Source organism: Silurus aristotelis (assembly GCF_946808225.1).
Source record: "Silurus aristotelis genome assembly, chromosome: 17".
NCBI classification, from domain to species: Eukaryota; Metazoa; Chordata; class Actinopteri; order Siluriformes; family Siluridae; genus Silurus; species Silurus aristotelis.
This window is the reverse complement of record NC_139590.1, coordinates 3,336,628-3,363,404: the sequence shown is the minus strand read 5'-3', so window position 1 is coordinate 3,363,404 and position 26,777 is coordinate 3,336,628. Positions and strand designations below refer to the sequence as shown.

General features: G+C 40.3%; 1 protein-coding gene across 6 annotated transcripts in view; it reads left to right on the top strand.

The window, feature by feature from the left end:
- The window catches only part of kcnc3a (potassium voltage-gated channel, Shaw-related subfamily, member 3a), a 142,208-nt gene that overhangs the window by 72,509 nt on the left and 42,922 nt on the right, over nucleotides 1-26,777 (top strand). For 2 of the 6 annotated variants that reach the window (XM_083566919.1, XM_083566920.1), the window contains exon 5: nucleotides 13,929-14,584. The exons of 1 other annotated variant lie outside the window; for it this stretch is intronic. In XM_083566919.1, coding sequence (XP_083423045.1) covers nucleotides 13,929-14,092 — 164 coding nt within the window. In that variant the 3' untranslated portion in view covers nucleotides 14,093-14,584. Of the gene's footprint in view, nucleotides 1-7,895; nucleotides 8,601-13,928; nucleotides 14,585-18,596; nucleotides 20,886-22,072; nucleotides 23,399-26,777 lie in introns of those variants that run through there. 3 more of the 6 variants (XR_014537618.1, XM_083566923.1, XM_083566922.1) reach the window with 3 other exon arrangements.

Here is a 26,777-nt window from a genome sequence, read left to right as displayed (position 1 = left end):
AATGTTTTTTTTTTGCATTGCTGGCTTACAATGTAAATCTTTCAGACACACTTGTATCTTGTATTTATTTCCTTTTTCAGAACAAATTTTTCGATCCTCTGATCGCTTTTAATCTTAAATAAAATCTGTGATTTGGATATTATTGGAAAATCCACCTTTCGGGTGATTCTAATCAAGAACAATCTGGCAACCTCAGATGCATGACTATAAACAGATCAATTGAGTGTTGCGAGGAAATCAGTTCAGGTGCGTAAGCTGACTGTGAAAAATGCAGAAATTTCCTGACGTCACTGAAAATGTTTGTTTTGTTTAGAACCGCAACAACGCTGTTCGATGCTTCCAAACTTTTGCCACCTATTGTGTGTCTTCTCTAAATCAGTACAACATCATCTTCTTCCTACCATGTTGAAGTCTTCATGGGTTCGTTTTATTCCTGTTTGACTTTATCCCTCCATCTTTGCCTTGGTTTCCCTTTTTTTTTCCCCCTCCCCCCTTCATACACACAATCAGCCCTACGCCACTCCTTCTTCTCCTTCTTTACCCACTGTTGCCACGGAAACAGTGGAAGAGAGCATTCTGGGACTGTGCAGGACGAATACAGGGGGGAAAAAATACAAAAGGGGTGAAATTATTAACTGTTACACACATCCTCTATTAAAGAGAGGATTGCAGACATCCAGTCATGCTCCCAAGATGCACTGCGATTACTATTATTATTATTATTATTATTATTATTATTATTAAATTATATGTATAAATACTGTTGTTGTGTTCCTTCTCATTTTCTTTCTTCCCCTTTGCTGGTTTTTCTTGATGTACAGTATGTACATGTTGAGAGTTTTGATCCAGTCCCTGGAAGTCCCGCCCCCTTTTCTCCTACATTTTCTCAGAAATGATATGCTATAGACCTATTTAACATTAGAAACTAATACAGTGAGTTCGCTTTATTTGTTAGATACACTGCAAAAAATAATTGCACGACTTAAGAAAACATATCCAAACTTTAGAAAAAGAACAAAATGTCTTAAAATAAGCATTAAAACACTTAATCTGCGCAGTCGATTTAGTCGAATCGACTTCAAACTAGCCTGTTAGTTTACTTTTTTAATGTGTGTGAAAAGATCTTAAAACCAGAGCTTCTAAACGAGAGACTTCCTCTCAATTTAGCAATCATCATCATTGTTTATATTCCATCTTAAAATCAGACAAAACATTGAAACTAAAACCAAGCTCACGCGTGCATGCGCATCGTCAACAATTATTCATTCGACCGAAGACCATCTCGTAATAACTAATTATTTGCAACATAAAACACAATTATATGTATTTTGTCATTACTGAAGACTGAAATATACAACATGAGAAAAAAATCTAACTACAAAAGCCATGAATACTTTGTATAAAAATAAAAACTATCCTGGAGTTTGGTGACTTGATACTGCAGACTCCTATAATTAGATTAGATTAGATTGTATTTTATTTTGAAAATAAGACCAAAACGATTTTATTGGTTAGAAAGCGGTTAAAGCATCGTCTTTAGATTCGAAGGTCGTGAGTTCAAATCGCAGCCACATCAAGCTGCTAATCCTGGGCCCTTGTGCAAGGCCCTTATCCCCCAAGGCTGCTTAGTTGTATGAATGAGATCAGTTGTAAGTCGCTCTGGATACGGTCATCTGCCAAATCTATCTTTTTTTTTTCTCCCTAAAAATCCTTCACTTTTTCATTTTCTTCGCCTGAAGTCATGCAGCACTTCAACACTGCAGTCTTTCTCTTTGTTGCTCAATTTTAGCGTATTTTGTTGCCATGGTTGTCTGCATACATTAATTAATACAAATTTCGATCCAATACATTGACTATAAGGTCAAAAGTATTGTTTCCGACTTTTCCAGCTGTTTGCGCTTCTTCTTCTCCATAACTTCCATGGACTAGGAGACCCAAAGCTGTTCCAGTATGACTGTTCACAAATCCAGCTCTTTAAAGATACATAGGTTGGAGGAAAAAATCTCCTGCTATCAAGCTTCAATCCTATTGAACACCTTTGGGGTGAATTTTTCCCGCTGAGGCAACCCAGGCCTCCTTACCTCCCCTACATGCCTTCTGGACCAAGTACTAACACCCTTGTGAGCACAAATCTGCTTAAAATCAAGTGGAAAATATTACCAGAAGGAAAATCTAGTAAACGCTAGTAAATCTAATAAACACGAACCAAATTTATGGTCAGGTGTCCACATACACAACTTTTGTCCAAATAGTGTCAAATGAACAGGTCTTATGTTCTCTTATGTTCCCCACCATCACTACATGTGAGATCTTTCTATCGTATTGTACGTTCTGCATGAAACCTCGTGTTCGATCGTGTCACGTGCTGAGCCACGTGCGGCTGTTACCGATCGACCGGGGTCACGGCGGTCAGCCCTAAACTGTCCCAGCTATTTATTGAGGTTAGGCTTCCTATAGAACCTGCACTGATCAATATTTCAGCTCATGTGCAGTCATGAGGAAGAACATGGGGATGTATGGTCAAGCATTGTCGTTGTCCATTATTCTCATTATTGCGCTTCTAACAGTGACAATGTTCTAGTAGACATGGTCGCAGCGCAGCAAGAAGTGAGTCACATGTAGAATCTAAAAATACAAGTGAAGCGTCACAATGAATTTAGCTTCAGCATTCAGCAGCACATAAACTGGGGCACTACTTTTTCCACTAGTGACCAGACTGGTGTAAAGGTGCCACGCTGATTGTGATACGTCTGATCAAATGTTACTCCACAGGCACCTCAGCTTCTAAGAACCCTTACAATTGCATAACACAATAAATAAAAAATTCTATTTATTTTGTCACACTATAAATGAAGAGAAACCCTTCAGAATTGCGTATCAATATAAATAAAAAAAATTCAAACTCAGAAATGTGTAGCACAATAAATGAATAAATACCTAGAATTGTGTAACACAAAAAAGTAAAACTCAGAATTGTGTAACACAAAAAAGTAAAACTCAGAATTGTGTAACACAAAAAAGTAAAACTCAGTATTGTGTAACACAGTGAATTAAAAAAAAATTAATTGTGTAACACAAAAAATATACAATCAGTCAGAATTACAAAATAAATAAAAAGAACTGAGTTATGTGTAACACAACCAATGAGCATAACACAATAAAAGATTAAACCAGTTTGTGTGCAGTATCACACGTTTGCATATTTGATTGTGCGCTGGTATACAACCACTGTCTAAATCCTGAGTCTCATCACGCCACTGCACCTGAGGCATCAGTGCCCTCACTGTGCTCGGGTCAAAAGTCAAGAATCGCGACAAGATTACTCATTTATACAACTGAGAGTTAAGGGCCTTGCTCAGGGCCCCAGCAGGGGCAGCTTGGGGGGGTGATGGGATTTGAACTCATGAACTTCCGATAAGAATCCAGCAGTTTGGTGTTGGTACAAAACCACATGAAAAGTCAAAAGTCAGGTCAAGAATTGAGAGTTGAGCTGAGAGTTGGGAATCGGGTCAAGAGCCGTATCAAGAGTCAAGAAACAAGAGTTAAGAGTCAAGAGTCAAGTCGAAAGCTGGGCCAAGTGTTTTATTATTGTTTACACAGTGACACTCTGAGCTTCCTGGGCTTTGAAAAGTAGACAAGAAGTAGTGTAGAAGAAGTGAAGATGTAGTGGAGAAGTAATGGAGAATTAGTAGAGATGTTGGTGCAAATGCCGGCCTCGAATTCCCAGAATGCAGTGGAGGTCCAGAGGATTTTAGCACATATGAACCTCAATTTGGACATAAAAAAGTTTGTGTTCTTTCGCTCCACCTCTTTTACTCTTTTCTCCACACCCAGCTGCAGATTGGTGGGTTCCAACTGGTGTTTACTGATGCTGCAGTGGTTTTTACGCCTTGCCGGCTCTTTGAAGGCCCTGACTCTGATTAATGTACCAGTTCAGAACAGAGTGTATGAGATATTTATTCTCCGCAGGTGAGAGTGAGATCAGGGATGCATCAAACACCAGCTATGTTCTGAAAACAGTTTGCTACTTTACAAAAACCTCATGGGGGAACCAGCATTTGTGTGTTGTATGTGTGTGTAAGAGTATATTGTACACTCCACTCACAATTACACACCGTTTCTACCATGTATGATCTCCACATACATGCTCTGTACTCCATATTGTTGTTGTTGTTATTTTGTTGTTTTGTTCTGTTTTTTATTTTCCTCCAAATGTGTATCATGTGAATTGTGTATCCCTGTGCACATTGTAATGCCGAGTGTTAAATGTGTGTGTAATGGATTGCTGGAGTTGTTTCTTTTGTTGGTTGGTGTGTATCATGACATGTTCATACACACACACACACACACACACACACACATACACACACATACACACACACACACCTCCTCTGTACTAACAGACGGATATCCACTTTTGGATTTCGCAAATATTAACCTGGATTCAGTCGTAAAAATGTTAAAAATAATTATACAAATATTTTATTATATAAACAGACATTTTTGATTCATTAGCAATGTTTTGCTCGTTGGGCGTGTCTTAAAATGATGCACGTATTCATAAATATTTCTAGAAAAAGAAAAACTAAATTATATATATTATATTACAGTATATATATATATATATATATATATATATATATATATATATATATATATATATATATATATATATATATATATATATACAGTGGGTACGGAAAGTATTCAGACCCCCTTAAATTTTTCACTCTTTGTTATATTGCAGCCATTTGCTAAAATCATTTAAGTTCATTTCTTTTCCTCATGAATGTACACATAGCTCCCCATACTGACAGAAAAACACAGAATTGTTGACATTGTTGCAGATTTATTAAAAAAGAAAAACTGAAATATCACATGGTCCTAAGTATTCAGACCCTTTACTGTGACACTTGTATATTTAACTCAGCTGCTATACATTTCTTCTTATCATCCTTGAGATGGTTCTACACCTGCATTTGAGTCCAGTTGTGTTTAATTATACTGATTGGACTTGATTAGGAAAGCCACACACCGGTCTATATAAGACCTTTCAGATCACAATGCATGTCAGAGCAAATGAGAATCATGAGGACAAAGGAACTGCCTGAAGAGCTCAGAGACAGAATTGTGGCAAGGCACAGATCTGGCCAAGGTTACAAAAAGATTTCTGCTGCACCTAAGGTTCCTAAGAGCACAGTGGCCTCCATAATCCTTAAATGGAAGACGTTTGGGATGACCAGAACCCTTCCTAGAGCTGGCCGTCCGGCCAAACTGAGCTATCGGGGGAGAAGAGCCTTGGTGAGAGAGGTAAAGAAGAACCCAAAGATCACTGTGGCTGAGCTCCAGAGATGCAGTCGGGAGATGGGAGAAAGTTGTAGAAAGTCAACCATCACTGCAGCCCTCCACCAGTCGGGGCTTTATGGCAGAGTGGCCTGACGGAAGCCTCTCCTCAGTGCAAGACACATGAAAGCCCTCATGGAGTTTGCTAAAAAACAGAGAAATAAGATTTTCTGGTCTGATGAGACCAAAATAGAACTTTTTGGCCTTAATTCTAAGCGGTATGTGTGAAGAAAACCAGGCACTGCTCATCACCTGTCCAATACAGTCCCAACAGTGAAGCATGGTGGTGGCAGCATCATGCTGTGGGGGTGTATTTCAGCTGCAGGCACACGACGACTGGTTGCAATCGAGGGAAAGATGAATGCGGCCAAGTACAGGGATATCCTGGACGAAAACCTTCTCCAGAGTGCTCTGGACCTCAGACTGGGCCGAAGGTTCACCTTCCAACAAGACAATGACCCTAAGCACACAGCTAAAATAATGAAGGAGTGGCTTTACAACAACTCCGTGACTGTTCTTGAATGGCCCAGCCAGAGCCCTGACTTAAACCTAATTGAGCATCTCTGGAGAGACCTAAAAATGGCTGTCCACCAACGTTTACTATCCAACCTGACAGAACTGGAGAGGATCTGCAAGGAGGAATGGCAGAGGATCCCCAAATCCAGTTGTGAAAGACTTGTTGCATCTTTCCCAAAAATACTCCTGGCTGTATTAGAGCAAAAGGGGGCTTCTACTAAATACTGAGCAAAGGGTCTGAATACTTCAGTTTTTCTTTTTTAATAAATCTGCAACAATGTCAACAATTCTGTGTTTTTCTGTCAGTATGGGGAGCTGTGTGTACATTCATGAGGAAGAAGAATGAACCTAAATGATTGTAGCAAATGGCTGCAATATAACAAAGAGTGAAAAATATAAGGGGGTCTGAATACTTTCCGTACCCACTGTATATATATATATATATATATATATACACACACACACACACACTATATGGCCAAAAATATTGGAACACCTGACTTTTCTAGCCTAATCTGCTTTTTAACCAAACTATTAGCACAAAGAGTCGAGAGTCACATCAAAAGACTCGAGTCAAAAATGAAACAAGAGTCAAAAATTAAGAGCTAGTTGGGTCAGGTGTCATAAGTCGAGTCGAGTTGAGAGTCGGATCGAAAGGCAAGAGTCCAGACAAGAATCTGTAGTCAATTTAAGAGTCAAGTCAAGAGTGAAGAGTTTTTTCAAGAGCAACATCAAATTCAAGAGTCGAGTCGATGACGATGCCCCTGTGCACAAAGCCAGCTCCATGGAGATATACTTTACATGGGTTGGAGTTGAAGATCTTCTGCTATAGAGCTCTGACCTCAAACCTATTGAACACCTTTAGGACGATTCTTTTCACACTGACTGCACCCCAGACCAAATAATCTAGTGGAACATCTTCCCAGAAGAGTGGAGGATATGATATTAGAACACGAGGACTAAATGTAGAATGGGATGTTAAAAAAAAAGTGCATACTAATCTTATGGTTAGGTGTCTACAAACTTTTGTCCACATAGTGTGTGTATAAAATTTTAACAAGCCGCATCTTTGCTCTAAAAAAATCTTTGCTCTTAAAAAAATTTTCAAGCCGCATCTTTGCTCTAAAAAAAAGCATCTTTTTTTATTTTTCCGATAAAAGCAAATCGTTTCTCTACTTTTGCAGTGAATTTCAGCTCAGAGTGCAGCCTAAGTTGTACCAGAAACAGGATGTTGATCGGTTTTTCCAGAAAGAGAGACAAACAAACTGATAGATTGAGAGAGGGACACCAAGAAAGAGAGATAGAGAGCAAGGCAGGTAAAGTTTAGAAAGCGAGAGAGACAAACAGATAGACAGAGTGTCAAAAAAGAAAGAGAGACAGAGAGAGGGAATGAGGCTGAAAAAGAGGGAGAGAGAGAAAGAGAGAGGGAATGAGGCTAAAAAAGAGGGAGAGAGAGAGAGAGAGAAAGAGAGAAGGGGAATGAAGATGAAAGAGAGTGAAAAAGTGATACAGAGAGAGGGAATGAGCTTGAAAGAGTGAGAGAAAGGGAACAAGGCTGAAAGAGAGTAAAAGAGAAAAAGAGAGTGGGAAAGAAAAACAGAGAGAGGGAATGAGACAAAAAAGAGTGACAGAGAGAGAGAGGTAATGAGGCTGAAAGCGAGTAGGGAAGAGACAGAGGGAGAGAGAGAGAAGAAGGCTGAAATAGGGTGAGCGAGAAAGACAGACTGGGAATGAGGCTTAAAAAGAGAGGGAGAGAGAGACAGAGAGTAAAAGAAAAAGACAGAGAGAAGGAATGAGGCTGATAGAAAGAGACAAAGTGGCAAAGTGAGGAAGAGAGTGAGATACAGACAGAGGAGTTGAAAGAGAGAAACGGAATAAACAAACCGAATAAACATCTGAAACGATTGCTGCTTTATTAATTATTATTATTATTATTATTATTATTATTAAATATTACATTTACGACTGAATCAGCAAAACTGTAGCAGGTGTAATATTTCACCCCTCACTTTCCCCATCTCCCATCCCACCCTCAGGCCGGCGCTACAGTGTCCGTAGTGTTACTAAAGTCTGACCCGAGGTACGTACGTGCGCGTGCACACACACACTCTCAGCAGTAAGAAAAGCCGCTTGCATGATGAAGCTCAGCTCTAAGCTTTAAATCCTGCGCTAATGTAAATGGAAAGCGAATCTGCTGCGCTTTGATTTGAAACCAGTGGGTCTCCAGCTTCCTGTTCAGCACATCAGCAGGAAGCCAGAAAAAGCCCACGTCTAGACCAAGAGTATACATAGAATACAGAGTAACCGCTAGACGCTTGGAGACAAGCACTCGGACATGGCGTGATCGGATCGTGATCGACGTCCCGCTCGGTCAGGCAACAAATTCTGTTCCGGATAAACGGATTGGATTTTCCCACAGTGCAAAAAAGTAGTGCTTTGTGTGTGTACGGGGGCCTTTCGCCCGGGGCCAGTCATGTGACCTCACGCCTCATTTACACAATCGTTCAGAGAAAGGAAGAGAGAGAAGAAGAGACAGGGAGATACAGATAGAAGGACAGATAGAAGGTGACAGAGAGAGAAAAAGAGACAGATACAGGGAATAACAAACAGAGAGAAAGAGGAGGCAAGGCAGAAAGGACATGGAGAGACAGAAGGACAGATAGATGGATCCAGAGAGAAGGAAACTAAGAGATAGATACAGATAAAAAGAAAGCGACAAGATGACAAGAGGAGTACAGAGTGACAGAGAGTGTACATACACACTATATATACAGAGGTTTTTGGACATTATCTCCTATAATGTACTTTCTGAAAATCGTAATCCACATTTGTTCCTCATTTCCATTTATATGAACCTCCACTCTTCTGGGCAGATGTTCCAATAAATTTTGTCCATGGAGATGCCCCTTTGGCCACATGGGTGTTTGTGAAGTCAGGTACTGATGCAGGTGAGGTGAGGCTTGGGGTGCAGTCAGCATTCGCATTCATCCCACATCCAAGGCGTCCAATACAATTGTGTGCCTACAACAGTAGGGTGAAGAAGCACATATGGGTGGAGAAGTCAGGTGCCAAAGGTTTGACAAAAGTACTGGGACACCTGATCTTTCCTGCCATATGGGGTTATTTTCCACAAAGCTGGAGGTATACAATTGTATCGGATGCCTTAAAATTAAACTTTATCTCAACATGAACTTGAAACCCAAACCTGTTCCAGCATTGCACAAAGCCATGAAGATATGATTGACATGGTTTGGAGTGGAAGATCTCCTGCTCTGACCTCAACTCTTTTAAACACCTTTGGGATGAATTGAAACACTGACTGCATTGACACCACCACCCCCCAACCCCCCAAGCCTCCTCACCTCACCTAGATCAGTACCTGACTTTAAAAACACCCTTGTGGCTGATAAACAAAATTGTCCAGAAGCACAATCTAGTGGAACATCAATGGAAGAGGGAAGGGAATCATAAATTGAATGCTATGCTCAAAAAGCACAATACTTATGATTATATACACAGATTTTTGCCAATATAGTGTTTAAATACACAGAGGGACATGAATGTTACATCAGTGAACGATATCACGATGGCGGATTGTTTGGGTTTGATTGTAATCTGGCTTCTCCATCCCAGCATGCTTTGCTGCGTGGCTGCTATAGTCACTATTGTAGGAGTGACTGTGAAAAGGGCATTCTGACACATACATGTACACACACATACACACACACACATATATATATATATATATATATACACACAAAACATACACACAAACTCCCATTTGCCTCAGCACAGACCAGCGTCACACCAGGGACTGAAGAAACGACCACTGACAAAACTGACATCAACGACTTTCTCACCACACCACTGTTCCTCCGTCCACCAACATCCACTTCTCAAAGTTGAACAATCGATCAATCAATCGATATCAATCTATCACACTATCCCAATCGAATTCTTGGCTCATTGTGGTTGTGTGTCAGTGTGGAGGGAGTCCTCTCGTGTACAGAATGAAGTGTTGATGATGTCATACTGCCGGCTTTTCTTCCTCATCCGTTCTCCAGGTGAACAGATCAACCAGTGGGGCAGAAATATTACCTGAAACACGTGCATTATCCATAAAATTCAACACGTTCAGAGAAAAGAATCGCTATTTTTGTTTGGGGAAACAAATTCACGTTTCCGTGATGAGCCGATTCCGATAATTGACATACGAGTTACTGCTTCCTGTCTTTCGAGTGTGAAAAGAAATATTAGATTTTCTTGAAAATTGTTTCTACACTTAAATCCAGTCAAACGCTTTTTGAACACCGGATGTTTTGTTACAAAACGTTAAGTGTTAGTGAGAAAGAAAGAAAGAAAAAAACAGATACCAATCGATCACTTTGTGTGTATTTTTATTTGACACGACTGTGTTGTTGAGGATCGTTTGTCTGCAACACACACTCGCATATTACCTCGTCGTCGTTATTACTTAAGTTGTAGCCCATAATTGTGGTCCTTTTAGACAGAGATTTCTCCCAGCAACTCTCCTATAATGCCCACCTACCTACTTCCACATACAGTACATCAGCTCACAGACGTACAATTTTGTGAAAGAGCAACACAAATGCCTGGAAAAGTCGGGTGTCCCAATACTTTTGGTATGCACAGTTTTTCTCAGTTGCTTTGAACTGTTTCTCGATTCATTCTTAATATTTGCAAATCTGTAAGTGCATTTCTCGAAAACTGTTTGTACAAACGGCACAACACAATGGATTTGCGTATATTATCTTATGTACAATATTATATATATATATATTATTCGTGTACAATAACTTTTGTTATTGTTCAGTATGACGGCGCACGGTTTCAACGTTTCCTGATGTAAACTGCGGTTTGGATTACGATGATTTGAAAATGCACGAGACTGAATTACTTCTGTACTACGAATTTCAACAGCACAAATGTACACATTATAGCACAATGTTTACGCTTTTACTGCACTGCACTAGGGATCGCTGCTTTGGAGCGTTTCTCCGATCAGAAATTTAATTCTCAAAACTATTTGTTCAACATCCACATTACGGAGTCACTTGTGCAAAAAAAGCAATCTCTTGTCGTACTGAACAAATTGCGAATGCTTTGGTACAGTGGTCCCCAACATCCGGGCCAATCGGGTCGCACAGAAAGAATACATAACTTACATTATTTCCGTTTTATTTATTATCTGATTCCGAACGATGTTTTGTTTTTGGAAAATTCCCGGATTCTCTCCTCCACATCTGTCTATAACTCACTCTTGATGCATGTCATGATGCCTCGGTCACATGTCTTACATCCGCTACCTTCTTAAAGGGGGTCCGGCTGCTAACACATAATACATTACCGCTAAATTCAAACCCCCAAGCGAGCAAAATGAACAAAAATCAACACAGTGGATTCACGTTTATTATTATATTTAGAAAATCGTTTTATTGCCGGTCCGTGAAAATATTGTCTGACATTAAACCGGTCCGTGGCGCAAAAAAGGTTGGGAACCGCTGCTTTGGTACATTCATTTAATTGATTGTGTACAATTGTCTGCTGTTGTAACCTACAAAACATCTCTAATGAAGGCGAGTGAACAGCATCAGCTCATCGACTGGTTCTCTAAAACGGGTCAAAGGTGAATCTCGTGAACCTTCAACTGGTGATGGAGCGAAACACAGACTTGCAATTTTTTTAAATGGAGGAACAACCAGGAAACGAACGAACACTGATTTAACAGTACAGTAAAAGTGTGAATCCGTCTCTTGCAATCGACATAAATCAAAGCAAATCAGACCAATTAATTTGTGCAGTTGAAATTCAGCCTTGTGCGTTTTCACTCATTGTGACCCGAACCGTAGTTTACATCAGGAAACACTGAAACCGTGCGTCATACTGATACCACGACTAAACATTGTGGCGATCTTGTTTGTGAAAAATGATTAAAAAAACTCGTTATTCTGATGGGAATGAGATGTTCGTTGACACAAATACTTACTTTTGAGAGATGAACAAAGGATTGAAAGAAACTTCCAGGCTTTTGTGCTGTTTTTGTAAAATTGTACAAATTGTTTTAAAAAATGCACTTACTGGTTTGCAGATATTACGGACGATTCAAAACAACTGAGAAAAAACTGTAATAGAAATTTGACAGATTATAATTATCCACTACAAGTAAAATCTAGATGTTTTGGTAAGAACAAGTATATTATTAATTCATTCATTCATTTTCTCCCGCTTATCCGTAATTCGGGTCGCGGGGGCAGCAGTCTAAGCAGGCCCCCGCCTTCGACTGCTGCCCAATCCTCACAGCACTGTCCCTTACGGTCCCTCCTGCAGGTGGTGAGCCCACGGGAAGGCGGCCCCACATCACTCCGACGTCACGGACCTTGAAATTTCCCTCGTAAGGGACCCCCGGAGCATAGAGGGTTAAGGGCCTTGCTCAAGGGCCCAAGAGTGGCAGCTTGGCGATACCGGGGCTTGAACCCCAGACCTTCCGATCGGCAACCCAGCGCCTTAACCGCTGGAGCCACCACTCCCCCCCAGTATATTATAATATTATATTAATTTATTATCAGCTTGACATGAACAATCGATAACGTAAGAAACCCGCAGGCGATTTTACACAATCGATTATAAAGCATTCACAATTTGTTTTAAGTGACAAGAAAATGATTTCATGATGAAGTGACTCCATTAGGTGGAGGTTAAACAAGTAGTTTTGAAAACTTTTTCAATTCTGATCTGAGAAACGCTCCAAAGCGGCTGAGAAAACCTGTAATACTTTTAGTTTCTCCAAATCATGGAAGGTTCCTTTCCTGGTACTTGAGCTAATACATACATTCATGCTTGGATTGTTCCTGATCTACAAAGTGACCTATCTGGTAGATGTTCCTGACCAACTCTCCTCTAATTGTGCGTCAAGTGACAGTTATTTTTGCCCAATCTTTATTCATATTTGATCCCAATTTCAGGTCATTTCAGGGAATTTAGCAAAAAAAAGCACTAATGCTTCAATAAAAGGTTTTCAAAATCGTCGACTGGAACAAAATAAAGAACAAGAATGCATAATAATCACAAGGTGACAATCATCTGGATTTGAACGGATGTGGAAGGAAAGCTCAAAAGCACTTTTGGACTGCGTGAAGCTCATTTCTGTAACACACATAATACATATATATGTTTAACCGCTCAATCATTACACGTATATAAGCAACATCTGGCAACTCAGCAGACATTTGAGTCGCAGAGAGCTTCACGGGGTTCCAGAGGCCTGGGACGAGACTTCAGCCTCACAGCCTCAAAGGCTCTCAGGCTGCCGTCTGTCTGTCCATCTGTCTGTCTGTCCCCTTGGGGTTGTATAGAATGCGGAGCATCCCTGTCCGAGACTGGATCAAACACCTGGATGCTAAACTCGCTCTTGTTGTTGTTATTTATTTTTTTGTCTTCTTCCCCACTTTCTTGAGCTCACGACTTACATTTTTCGAGTTACACATCAGGTGCTTCATCCACCTGCTCCACCACGTGTGCCCGACCTCCATCGCCACTGTGTACGGCTGGGAGCGCTTTTTTTAATTAAAAAAAATAAACAAACAAAAAAAACGCTGCTATACCATTTTATTTTATTTTTTCTAAAGAAGAAAATTTGATGACATATTTCATAACTCGCATTTTCCTGTTTTGTCCTTGTCTCTGTCTCTGTCTGTCTGTCTGTCTGTCTGTCTCTCTCTGTCTGTCTGTCTGTCTGCCTTTGTGTTTCACATACACAATATTTTTTTTCTTTTTTTTTTCTTCTTCTTCTTCTTCTTCTTATTATTGTTATTATTATTATTATTATTATTATTATTATTATTATTATTATTATTATTATTATTATTGCTTTGCCTATTGTTATTTGCCAATCCGATTGTTCCATTCAATAACAAAACAAAAAAATCCCATTTCTTCACCTTTATTTTCATTGCCATTTATAATGCCCGATCTACAAAACATTCCAAAAAAACCCCTCCATCTCAAATGCTTGGAAATCGAACGTCTTCATCGTCCCTGCGACGCTCCAGCTGCTGGCTACGAAAAGTCCCGAAGCCTGAACAACATTTCCGGGATGTCGGGCGCTCCTCTGCGTTTGACCCCCATCACGCCCATCAACAGCACCCCCTACGAACCCTACGACTCTCCCGGGCCTCTGCGCCGCTGCCGTTCTCCGATCCCGTCCATTTTGTAGCGCTCGACGCAGGAAAAAAATGACAAAAAAAACCAAGATGCACCGTGAAGCATTAATACTAGTGATAATAATGATTTACCATGTAGCAATGTCGCAGCAGAACTGGTTGGAGGTTAATAAAGGTCACGCTTTTCACTATCTCACGCCTCTACGGGGTGGGACTTTAGGGTAGCTGGGGGTCTTTTTTTCCCCTTTTAAAATCCCCCTGGCTTCAAGTGCTGAACACATAACATATAGGAAGCTTTATTCGATTCACAATTACAAAGACAAAGGCTTTACCAGTACCTACAGTTCTGCTGTACCTATAGAATTGAAATCACTGGCTGCAGGAACACGAGGTGATTTCTGTGCTTATATCAACGTAGTCACATAGTGAACTGACATACACGGCTTTCCCTCTTACTCAATTGCTGGATTTATAGATCATTTGTGAAGTAGACGCACACCGAGAGACTTCCTGAAGCTCTCGGGGTTTTTAGAAAAAAAAAGAAATAATAATAATAATGTAATCGTCCCAGCTTGGATTCTAATGCATGTAAACGCAAATTTAATCAATGAATATTCACAAGATTTAACAATCAAAATAATTCCAGCTTGGATCCCAGTGGGGTAAAGAGGGCGAGACGGAGTCGCTCCGGGTAATAAACGCCACCCCGGTGTAACGAGGACACCTTTCTGTTCATCAGCATGTAACAATCGTTTGGTTTTTTTTTGTTTTTTATTACGGTTACTATCAATATTAATATCAATCGAAGAGGGAAAAAAGAAATCGCACATTTGCAGTAAGAAGTCTCTATTTTTGTATCAGGCTTTTGGGACACTGCAATACAAAACAGGCTGAAATGTGCGTTTCCGGTTTGGACAGTAGCGGGACACGACGTCTGTGTAAATTCAGCTTCGCTACTATTTAACCACGAAAGCATGACCAACAGAAGGGTGAGGGCGAAGGGTTCAAGAGAAAAAAAAAGGACGAATGACTCAAAAAATAGGCGTCATATCCAGGAACATGTGACCTTCTGCACTGCTTCAGGATGCTCCCCTTCCCGGGTCTCCCTCGAATCCCCGCCCACTTTTTTTCCCCTCCACCAGTGCATGAAGGGAACGCGGTACTCTACAACCTCCTCCTTCCTACATTACTTGATCATTAATACGACATATCAAAGACAATGAGAGGCCGATGTGCTGAGGAACTAAAAAATTCCCCTCCCCCTCCCTGAAATCCCTCTTCATCCTCAGCATCATCATCCTCATACATCATCATGATCCTTCTCATTATTGATCCCATCCACCTGGTTACTGTGATTCCTAAAGTTTGAATGCAGTAAGTTTTTTCTTTTTTTTTTTTCTTTTTTTTTTTTTTACATTCCCTTTCTTTTCTTCTTTTTTCCTTTCTTTTTCCTTTCCTCCTTTCTTCTTTTTGTTCTTTTCTCTTTTCTTCTTTCTCCTATTTCGTTGCCTGCTCTGTCTCTCGGATGCCGATCTTCCCTTTCTGCCAAAAAAAAAAAAAAAAACTGACAAAATCAAAAAGGAGGGAACGTTGACTGGATGCTGGACTGACAAGCGGTCAGTAGGAGATGAAAGATAAAGACTTAATGCTGAAAATGGCACAGAGAGAGATGCGTGTGTTGATGAGTGTGTGTTGGAGTGTGTGCATGTGTGTGTGACTCTGAGGAGATTTCAAAGTCAGATCTAAGCCTGTCTATGCACTGTTAAATAAAATCAGTGATGGCTTGGAAAAAAAAAAAAAGAAAAAATGTTCACCCCTTTTTTTTTCCTCCTCTGTGAACGACTGTAAAAAAAAGTGTCAGTAGCAGCAGACGCTCATCATCCACTGTTCGACTTTGAAACAAATATTATATATTTGTATATTGAAAAGTTTTGATGCATTGCTGTTTAAGATGTATCCAGAATGCTTTCTATCATTTTTAACCTTCATTGTCTGGTGTGTGTGTGTGTGTGTGTGTGTGTGTGTGTGTGTGTGTGTGTGTGTGTGTGTGTGTGTGTGTGTGTGTGTGAGTGCCTGCCTTCATCACCTCACCTTCCTTTTACTTACCCTCAAAAACATACACACCCTAGAACAAGCTGTGTGTAAATTACAATCTGCAGGAATCGAGGATTGTCCGTGTACACGTGGCGTTTCAAGCACGTGATCACGAATGCAAACGTGAGCAGAAGTAACAAGATATCCTACCTGATGCGCTTATACGCTGAGGTGACTGGATATTTCTATAATAAGGCGTGGCCATAAGATAACATATGAAGACATTGACTTGCTGTTGACATTGAATAACATTCACTCTTCTAAAGAGATGTCCCACACGCTTGTGGAGATTACTGCTCATCTTCATGGAGCCGGGTTTGTGCACAGGGGCATCGTCACGCTGGAACAGATTTGGGTCTTAGTCCAAGTGAAGGGAAAATTATGACTCCAATTTTGTGGTAAAAGTTCGAGGAAGAACCACATATGGCTGGAGAAGTCAGGTGTCCCAAAACTTTGGTCTATATAACTAACTAGGGATTAGTTTGTATTCAAACCCATCATTTATCATCTTGTGTTCACAAGGTAGAGCAAATTGTGTTTAGTTGAAGATTGTGAAAGTATAGGATGAAGACATGGCTCAGGAGCATTATATGGCAGCAATTTTATTTAGCATTCCAGGACTGAAATTAAGTCCATGCCTATGTTCCTGGAGCCACAAACTCAAATTCCACCAGTGTATCCGTCTCACTCCTCTTCCAATACGAGCTCTGATGAGAAAGTTGAATATTTTGTATCTAGAATGAGATTTGGATTATTTCATGGTGGCGGTCTTTTGGGCCTCAACTTATAACATCTGAAATTGTTATCTCGTGGCTTTAATTTATCTCGTCCCTAAGTGTTTATTAGGCATTATTAATGTATTCTCCATGAACAATGGCCTTTGTTTATTAGCTTGTTGCCTCAATTTCTATCTCATAGCCTTAAATTGCTAATCGTGGGGCCTCAACTGATCTTGTGGCACCAATTTGACATGTAATGGCCTCAAATTGTTATCTTCTGGCCGTAATTTATCATCTCAAGGTTTTAATTTATAACACTATGCCCTCAGATGGGTGTCTTCGAGACTGAAATTGTTATCTAATGGCCTCAATTAATTATCTTGTGGCCTCAGTTTATCATCTCATAGCCTTCATTTATTATTGTATGGCCTTCATTTGTTATATTGTGGCCCAATTTATAGTCTTGTGGCCTGAATTATATCATCTAATGGCTTAGTTTATCTTGTGGCCCCGAATTATTTTGTGGCCCCAATTTATCACTACATGGCCTCAAATTGTTATCTCACGGCCTCAGTGTATCAGGGTTTCATACACTTTTTATATTCATTTGTGCCCAAAAACGTATAAGAAAATAACCAACCATGTCACCACAGTGGTTCTTTACTCCAGTTTGCTGGAAAACAACAACAATGGACTCGCAAATTGAACATTTTCCACGTGACGAGAGTTAGCACTGTAATTACAACACATTTAAAATGGCATTAGCGTGGCATTAGCTCCCATTGGAGATACCCATTGGGAATTAGGGAGTGGTAGCTCAGTGGTTAAGGTGCTGGGTTACTGGTCGGAAGGTCACTGTGCTCTAATGTATACGTGACAAATTAAGACTATTAAATCTCCTCCAAACTAAACTTCCAAAAGAAGTCACGTGCGAATCCTTACACCACTTTTCCGAATTATTACCGATTTCGCACTTGTTCACGTTCCCCTCTCACTTTCCACGCCTATAATCACACGTGGAAATGAATGTAATTTTTCCATCTGTTTTTTTATTTTAATATACATATCTCTCATCTCCATCACATCTCATCTTCGCCATCCATCCTTTCCTCCCTCCATCCGTTCAAAAGGTCGTCGGTTCCTTCGTCAGGTCGATGATGTGTACAGTTAAAAAAAAAAAAAAAGAAACGATGACTTTGTACTCTATGAACGCATGTTGTTGTGGTTGTTTGTTGATTTGTTTTTGTTTGTTTATTCGGTTTTCCCTTTTGTGCGAGCAATAAGGAATGTCTGTACGATACTTAAGAATGTTTTTGATATGAAAAACCTGAAGCTTTATGTATGTGAATATTCATATGGGTGTGTACATATGGATGCGTAGATATTCATATGCACATACATATTTATGACTTGCATGATTGAGGTGAAGAATTTTTTTTTCTTGAAGGGGTGGGGCTTAGTCATGCATGATTTGATGCTATCGGGAGGGGGGGGGGGCGGGGGGCGGAGACCATAATAACTGTAAAATCAGGTTATTGTTATTATTTTGTTTTTCTTTTCATCATGGATTCATGTTCTAATGTATTGGGGCATGTCTGAACTCTGTAACGGTTTAATTTGTCACTCTGTAAGCGCTCGGTAAGCCTGGTGACCGTTTCATGATGCCAATTTCTTTGTGTTTTGTTTGTTTGTTTGTTTCTTTCATTTTTGTTTTGTTTTTTGTTTTTTTTTCATCTTTTCACAGAGAACTATTCTGAAAGCCCACTGCTTATCAGATATATGCAAAAAGAAGCTGTAACTGTGAAGTAACCTAGAACAGGAAACTCCCGTTTCTCCCCTCACGTGCACACTCCTTCCCGTTACAAACAAGCACGCCCCTCCCACAAACTCACTTGCCCCACCCTTTTCCCCGCCCCCATACCGTTAAATGACTTCTCCAACCTTATCCACGTTTTTTGATTTGTTACTTCCTTCCCTCCATGATTCTTTCCTTTTCTTTTCACTTTCTTTTTTATCTCTCTCTATCTCTCTCTATCTCTCTCCTTCAGAATGCAGAACAGATTATTCAGATTTCCTCCGCATGCCAGAGGGGCCGTGTTAGCGCTCGACGCCCCGCCCACGCTAGGCTCGTAGCGGAATGCGTTCGCAGGCCTTCGAGCGTTTCCGCTCGAGTTTGAAAAAAAAATTGATGTAGCACACAAACACGAACGTGTAGATCAGTAGCAGACGTTCAGCTGTGTTTTTTTTTGTTGTTTTTTTTAAACAGAATAAGGATGTATAAAACGTGAACGGACGATGCTACGTCTCGTGTGTCTTCACCGGTTGCATGTTGCACCACACGATATCCCCGGAATGCTTTATACTGCATCCTCATGCATCTTGAGCTATATTTTATTTTTTGCTATCTTCCGTTTCTAGAGCTGAGCTGAGTTCAGGAGACAAGTCATTCCAAATAAAATACGCATATATATATATATATTGTGATAAAGTGTGGAAACACCTAGTCTTTTATGTTTTTTAAGAAACACATGCATATTCCTTTTGTTTCTATGCAACAAAGCAAATCTATAAATGTCAAGATTTTATTTTCATTGAAAAATCCTTCCTTCGCATTAAGAACATCTTTACACACTTTCAGCATCTGGACAGTTACTTTGCTGTGCCTCCTATAAAACTCGCTAAATTTTTCACTAGTTGGTGATTTCTTTCCTTTGATCGAGTTCATCCCAGAGCAGTTCAATAGGATTTAGGTGCAGTGACTGGGCAGGACGTTCCATGATAGACATCCCTCCAGACGTCTGTCTGCTCTCTAAATAACACTTAGAGTTACGGTGAAGTCGCTTCCAATGAGCCGCAGTCCAGACGGAATTAGATGGTGTAAAAATATGGAAGGGTTGCCATGTTGGTTGTTTTCACACATTTACAGAATAAATCTCCAACCTGCTCTGTTTCGAAACAACCCCAAACTTATTAAAATAAGCTTCCACCTCCATGTTTAACTGTGCGGGTGAGGGACTCCGATCACATCTTCTCTTACAAAAGTTCAGACAAAACTGTCACATTTGGACTCCACTGAACTTTCTTTCATTTTTCACTGTCCAATCTTTAAGTTTGTTGCATAGAAACATAAGGAACATGCATGTGTCAGTTAAATCTATGTGTTTCCTCATTTTTGACAGAAATATTTATATATATATATATTTATATGATATATTTATATTTATATATAAATGCTGAGGAGGTGAGCACAGGAAAGAGAAAGCCACGTTCGTCATGTACTGATTTGTATTTTTTTTGTATATTATTTGTACATTTTTGACATAAAAAACGATCCAGAATCCTCTCTGTGTCACGTGTCACTACTCAGGTAATAGCTCTCTCAGCGTCGGTCTTTTATCAGTGCTTCCAAAAAAAAACAAAAAACGCAAAAAAAAAAAAAATGATGTCAACTCCGAATCAAACAAAAGACTGAAATAGAAAAAAAAAAGGGTTTCGAGGAAACTCGTCCTGAAGCGTCCACAGGTCTTCCTTTCCTTCCCATCTGTCTGTTTTCTCACATTTATGTTGTTTGTTTTTGCCATAATCTATGACATCTCCTTCCCTCTTTTTCTCCATGACCTCACAATCAACTCTGACTTCTGTTCGTTTTTTGTTTTTTTTCAACAAAAAAAAGAAAGAAAGCAAAAAAAGTGATCTGCCCCTTAAAAATGGATGACAAAACAAAAAAAAAACTGACAAATTGATATAAATCAATAAACACAGTGGTACAAAAAAAAGAGCGAAAGACAGACGGACGGACAGAGTGAGTGGTGAGTGCGTGTGTGTGGGGGGAAAAAAAAACAAACAAACAAGTGTGTGTTGTAAAGAGGATTCTCCAAAAACGATAAGGAAGAATGGAAGGATGGAAGGAAGGCGCCTGGGAAATGGAGGAGAGTTTGGGGGAAGAAGGAGGAGAATCTGAAAGGGGAGAAAGAGAGGAGGAAGGATGGATGGAAGGAAGGAAGGAGGGAAGGAAGCTGATCGGCTTCTCAGTGTAAGGACGTGTGTTTTTCGCGTACGCCGACGTGTGCTTCCGTATGTCCGCCTTGCTCTGTGTGTCTCCGTGTGCTTTGTGTTTTGGTGTGATTTCTTTCTTTCTGTCTATCCTTTCTTTTCGTTCCTAAACTGTGTTCATGTCTCAAACGGTGCACTCGTTCTCTATTCCCTATGTCGTGAGGCAGGGCGCTCCTTTCAGTGCTGCAGTCAGTCTAGTAATAATGATAAGTTAATATTAAGGGCACTTCATAGGGAATAGGGTGCTTTTTGGGACGCACCCCGTATTTCGGGACTCCGCCGAGCCTGTGCTTTTTTTTCTTTTCTTTTTCTTTTTTTTTTTTTTGTCCTCGTCAGTCCTCGAGGCCGCAGGTCCTGCCACATGTCCAACATTCCCACAGCCATTGACTGCTTTTGGTATTAAAGGGACAAAAACAACTCAATGGGAGACATTTTGAAAAAAAAAAAATGTCGAGCAGATCTCGTGGCCCTCAAAGACTGGACCGTTCATTAGGGAGCGCGAGGATGTGTGTGTGTGTGTGTGTGTGTGTGTGTGTGTGTGTGTGTGGGTGGGTGCGTTGTGTGTGTGTGGGTGTTTGTGTGTGTACGTGTGTATGTGGGTGTGCGCATGTCACAGTGAGCTGATTTGCTTTTCTCTTTCTTGCTTTACACATTTGACATTTCACATTTGGTTGATAACGTCTGTTAGACACCTGTGCAGATGTTCTGTGCTTTACAGATGTGTGTCTCTGGCTTTGGCTTTGCAGATTAATGATGTGGATGAGTTTGTTTCTGATGCAGTGATGTGGACGTTCTAAGTGGCTTTTCTCTCTCTCTCTCTCTCTCTCTCTCTCTCTCTCTCTCTCTCTCTCTCTCTCTCTCTCTCTCTCTTTCTCTCTCTCTCTCTCTCTCTCTCTCTCTCTCTTTCTCTTTCTCTCTTTTTCCCCTTCTCTTATTTGTCCTTCATCCTGTCTGCCTCTCTCTGTCTATCTTTTTATTTTCTCTATCTTTTTTGTCTCGTCTTGTCTTTCCTCTTTTCTCCATGTTTCCCATTTGGCTGTCTGTCTGTCTGTCTGTCTGTCTGTCTGTCTGTCTGTCTGTCTGTCTGTCTGTCTGTCTCTTCTTTCTCTCTCTCTCTCTCTCTCTCTCTCTCTCTCTCTCTCTCTCTCTCTCTCTCTCTTCCCACAGTGCTGAGTTTCTGAACTGCCTGCTTTCTCTCTAAAGAAGAATCTGGTACCACAGCCAAAAAACAAACAAACAAAACAAAAAAAAATCCAGATTTCAACTCCATAAAGTGAGAGAACACACTTGGAGAAAAGAAGAGAGGGAGGAGAAGAGAAGAGGAAGGAGACAGAGCGGTGCTAATACGGAACTGGAATCTGTCGTGTCTCCGCTCGTGAATGGAACCCCTGAATGATTACCAAGCACAGGCACATTCCTCCATTACGATGGTGGGACTTTCACTCGTTCTTCCAAAACCGGACAGTTGTTTCAACCTGGGCTTCTTCGCGTACATATCAGTCCGACGCTGTGGAAAGACTTTCCTTTCCTCTCTTGCACTCAGCGGTTCCATCACTTTGCATCCAGTCTGATTTATAAAAAAAAAAACACAAAAAATATGTGTGCATGCACTAAAGGTGGAAAATTTCGACTCAGAAAACAGGGATTGTTCCTGCTTCGGGATCCACCTTCTTTCTTTCTTTATTTATTTTTTTTAAGGGCAAAGAAAATTCCATGGACAGTTTCCCAAGCTTGATTCAACTCTATGCAATTCAGCCACTCACACACTATCACTTCATCCTCCTCTCAGAAAATAGAACGAGAGAGAGGGTGAGGAGGTGGAGACTGACTCATGTCTGCCCCACAAAAAAAAAAAAAACTCCTGTCATCTACTACGACTTTCATCATGTCACATTCCGGACTCTCTGAAGGATTCACGGGGAGGAAAGACGCTCGAACATCCCCCTCTTTCCGGTCTTTCTCGTGTCTTTCTTCAACATGTCAGCGTTTTTCTCCTCCTCTGTAGCTGAACCGCATGGCATGAACTTAAAGTAAATAAGAAAAAAACAACGAACAACGACATGAAAAAAAAAAAAATCATATATCCTGGAAGAAGAAAGCGGGACGGGACGGAAAAAAAAATTCGAGGAGACATGTCAGTCCTGACCGCTGCTTTTGACTGCACAGAGGAGGACCAGAAGAAGGGGGCGGAGTTTCTTATCAGAACGGATACGGAGCCTGCTGAAAAACTTTCAAACTAAAACAATTAAAGGGGGCGGGGTTTTAAAAAAAAAAAAAAGAAGAAGAGAAAGAAACACAATAGAATTATGAATGCAAATTGAGAAGAAAAAAAAAATTAATGCATTTTCTGACTTTGTTTACCAGCATGAGGAAAAAAAAAAATTTGCATGACTCTACTGCTTCTATAAAGTCCTCACCTGACTTCCCCCTAAACAGACACACCCATACACACACACACACACACACACACACACACACACACACACACACACACACACACACACACACACACACACACTTAAAAAAAAAAGAGGGCTTGGAATTTTCAAAAAAGAGCAAAATCACGGGAAAAACATTGCAGGTTTACGTTATATGCAACTACCAGTAGAAAGTTCTATTAATAAGAAAAAATATATATATTTTTGTTTTACAATTTAAAAAAATGAGATACAGAAATATAAATAAATTCATAAATAAATATGAATATATGTAGGACTGCAAGATCCAGTCAGAATGTAGATTTTAGACACACACACACACACACACACACACACACACACTCACACACCCCACCTTCCCGACTGATACGGAAAATAAATTCCTGCTATTTAAATACTAGTTCTACTCATCATTTTCTCACACACAAACGACTCTTGCTTATCCGCGCTGTTCCTAATCTCAGCGTCCCTGCGGTCACATCCTGGGAATTTACCACCAAATCTTCCATCATTGGCCAGGGATGGAAACATGGAAAACACAAGCAGGAAAATGTAGTTATTTGGTCACGCTCCATGCAAACACTTCAGATGCTTCGGGTTTCATTTCCGGTATCAGAAGGCTAATCGTACCCCGCCAGACCGGCGCATACAACTGACGAGAAGGTTTTAACTTTTAACGCGGTCAGGGTGATTTTCCTATTGTTTTGGAATCAAATCAGAAGTCTTACTGTAGCACTGCTCAGTGGGGAAAGTCTTTGGCCATTATTTTCTGTTTAAAGCAAATTAACCGTCCAGCGGATGCATTTTTTTTTCTCTCTTTCTTTTGGTATTAGATGTTAAATTGGGTCTTAGCCATAACAGGAAATTTGATTTAGGCACAATGGTTCATATTCAGTTTACCAAAAGCGCTTTGTTTTTGAAATCGATCTCGTGTGAACTACAGGGGGTCGTCAAAAGAGGGAGTGTTGAGCAACAGGCAGCATGAACCATCTGCGACTAGACAAAGTAGCATATGATTGACAGGCATAAGCAGTTATTTGACTGGTCTAATAGCTTATGTCCCCACACACTACGAGCTCCAAAATTGTAACATTGCTTTACAGTTATTTGATTGGTTGATGCAATGGTTTGTCTCCGCCCTCTACAATCCTTAACCTGTAACATTCTTCTCCTGTCGTTTGATTGGTTTATGCACCAACTTATGTCTCCACCCACTGCAATCATTAAAATTGTAACAATTAATTGGTTTGATTAGTTGGTGAAATGGTTTGTCTCCACTCAATACAATATCCAAACAATCACATTCCTCTACTGTCATTTGTTTGGTTTCATTGGTTGATAGCAGTGCAACAGCTTACGTCCTCACACTTACGTCCCCTGTAACATTCCCTATCATAATTTTATCATGACCCAGAGTGTAAATCAACCCCCCTCATGTATGTTCTTGGTCATTTCCTGGGCGATTAAACACTTCATTTAATTTTGAGAATATCTTTTGGATATTTATTTTAGTTGCATTTCAATCGAGTTTATCCTGTTTAGTGGAAAACAAGAAATGATAGGAAGATCAAGTATCGAAAGTGGAGTGTGTACCAAACTAACTCACAGCAATACTTCCAACGGTCTTACTGGAAGACCAACGCATTACATCGATTTTCATTTCATTAGACATTAACTTGCAAAGATGGTGGTCTAACACAGAGGTCTCCAACCTTCCAGCAACACAGTTTTATTTGTAGAGCATTTTTAACAATAAATATTGTCCCAAAAACAACTTTACACAGATAAATAGATTAAGAATATTTGAGTCCCTATATGATTATCCCTAATGAGCAATCCGGAGGCAAGGCGATTTTTTGGGGGGGAGTTTAAAAGCCCTTGAGATGCGTTTAAATTTTCCACGTTAAAATGATTATTCGATCAATATCCTTAACTAATCTACTCTACGTACCGCTCGTTTTTCATGGTTTCCTCATCGTATATAAAGACGTCCGTGAAGAAACATCTCAGAGCCTATATCATTAATCATTAAGAAGAGTAACATTGTGGAGGTACCTCTGTGATATGCTCTTCTGAGGATCTTCTTTACATGACACTGAGCAATATCGTGTACATCTTCGTGTATATACAGTAAAAATTTGCTTTAAACATCTTATCGGACCCAAGACTTTCCCATAGAACTGTGTAGGAGAAGAAAGAAGAAGGAAACATGACTTCCTCAGTTCATTTCTAGATCTAGGTCCAGATATAGAAATGTAGCCATACGGCTTTAGCCACACTAGTGAATCCGTGTTGCTTCACAAAACCCAAACTAGTGTCATGTTGACATCAAATCTCATACCAGTGTGAATTCAGCGATACAGTAATAAAGACGAGAGTGTTCGCCGACACGTCAGAGCAATACCATGATATTTTTTTGGGGGGGGGGTTTCGTTCTACTGTCACTGTTCGATTTCCCAACACTTAAGTGCTTTAAATGGCAAAACATGGTCACATATTCTGACCGTATATCGTAGTTCGTTTTTTTTACTCGTCCGTTGAACGCGAAGTATTTACAGTGCGCAGCTCAACACATATACATTTCATTAACGAAATCTTCAGTGCTGTTCAGGTCTTCCTTTGAGGAATTATAAGGAAAATCGCGAAACTCACGGATGCTGCTTCTTCAGTGCACATTAGTAGGAAATGTTTTTTGGCGTTTAGTGCTTTACAGAATGGGATGTCGTGTCCGGGCCGATGTTTGTGTGTAGCGTAAATCGCTTTTGTCATCGTTTTATATTTTGAACAACTCCAGGAACACGGGAGATGGTGGATGAAGTGGACGGTGTGTTGCACTAGAAAAAACCCTCATTACATTTTTTTTATTTATTGAGCGATCTGATTTCTGTTATGTTTTAGTCTCTGAGTCACTACCCCAGGCCAGGATGAGGACAAAAGGAGTCGAGTAACTACCTATGCAGGGTTGGCATCGTTCTTAGGCCAGTGAGCTGACAGATGTGTTGTGTTTAGAGGTGGATGCAGTCCAGAAGCTGGAAATGATAAAGGGCACAGGTCAAGCTGCTAAAAGGGCTATGTAAAACAAAACATATATATAATGTTAAATATTAAAAATTTAAAAGATTGTCGCTGCATCTAAAGTCAGCAGGTTGGAATTTGGTGTGACGTGGAGCTCTTCTCACGTTCCACAGGAAGTCCGCGCTCCACAGGAAGTCACGAGGTGCCCGTTTGCGTCCACTCCGATCAGTTCAAGCAATAATTTCTCTTCGTCTACGTTTCAAACATCCCTTTTATTTCCCCTCCATCGTGTTCAAGAATCTTGCGTGTATGAGAGTCTATCCGAGATCTAGTATATACAACGTAAACGACGTCGACGAGAGAGAGAGAGAGAGAGAGAGAGAGAGAGAGAGAGAGAGAGAGTACGGTAAATGAATGTG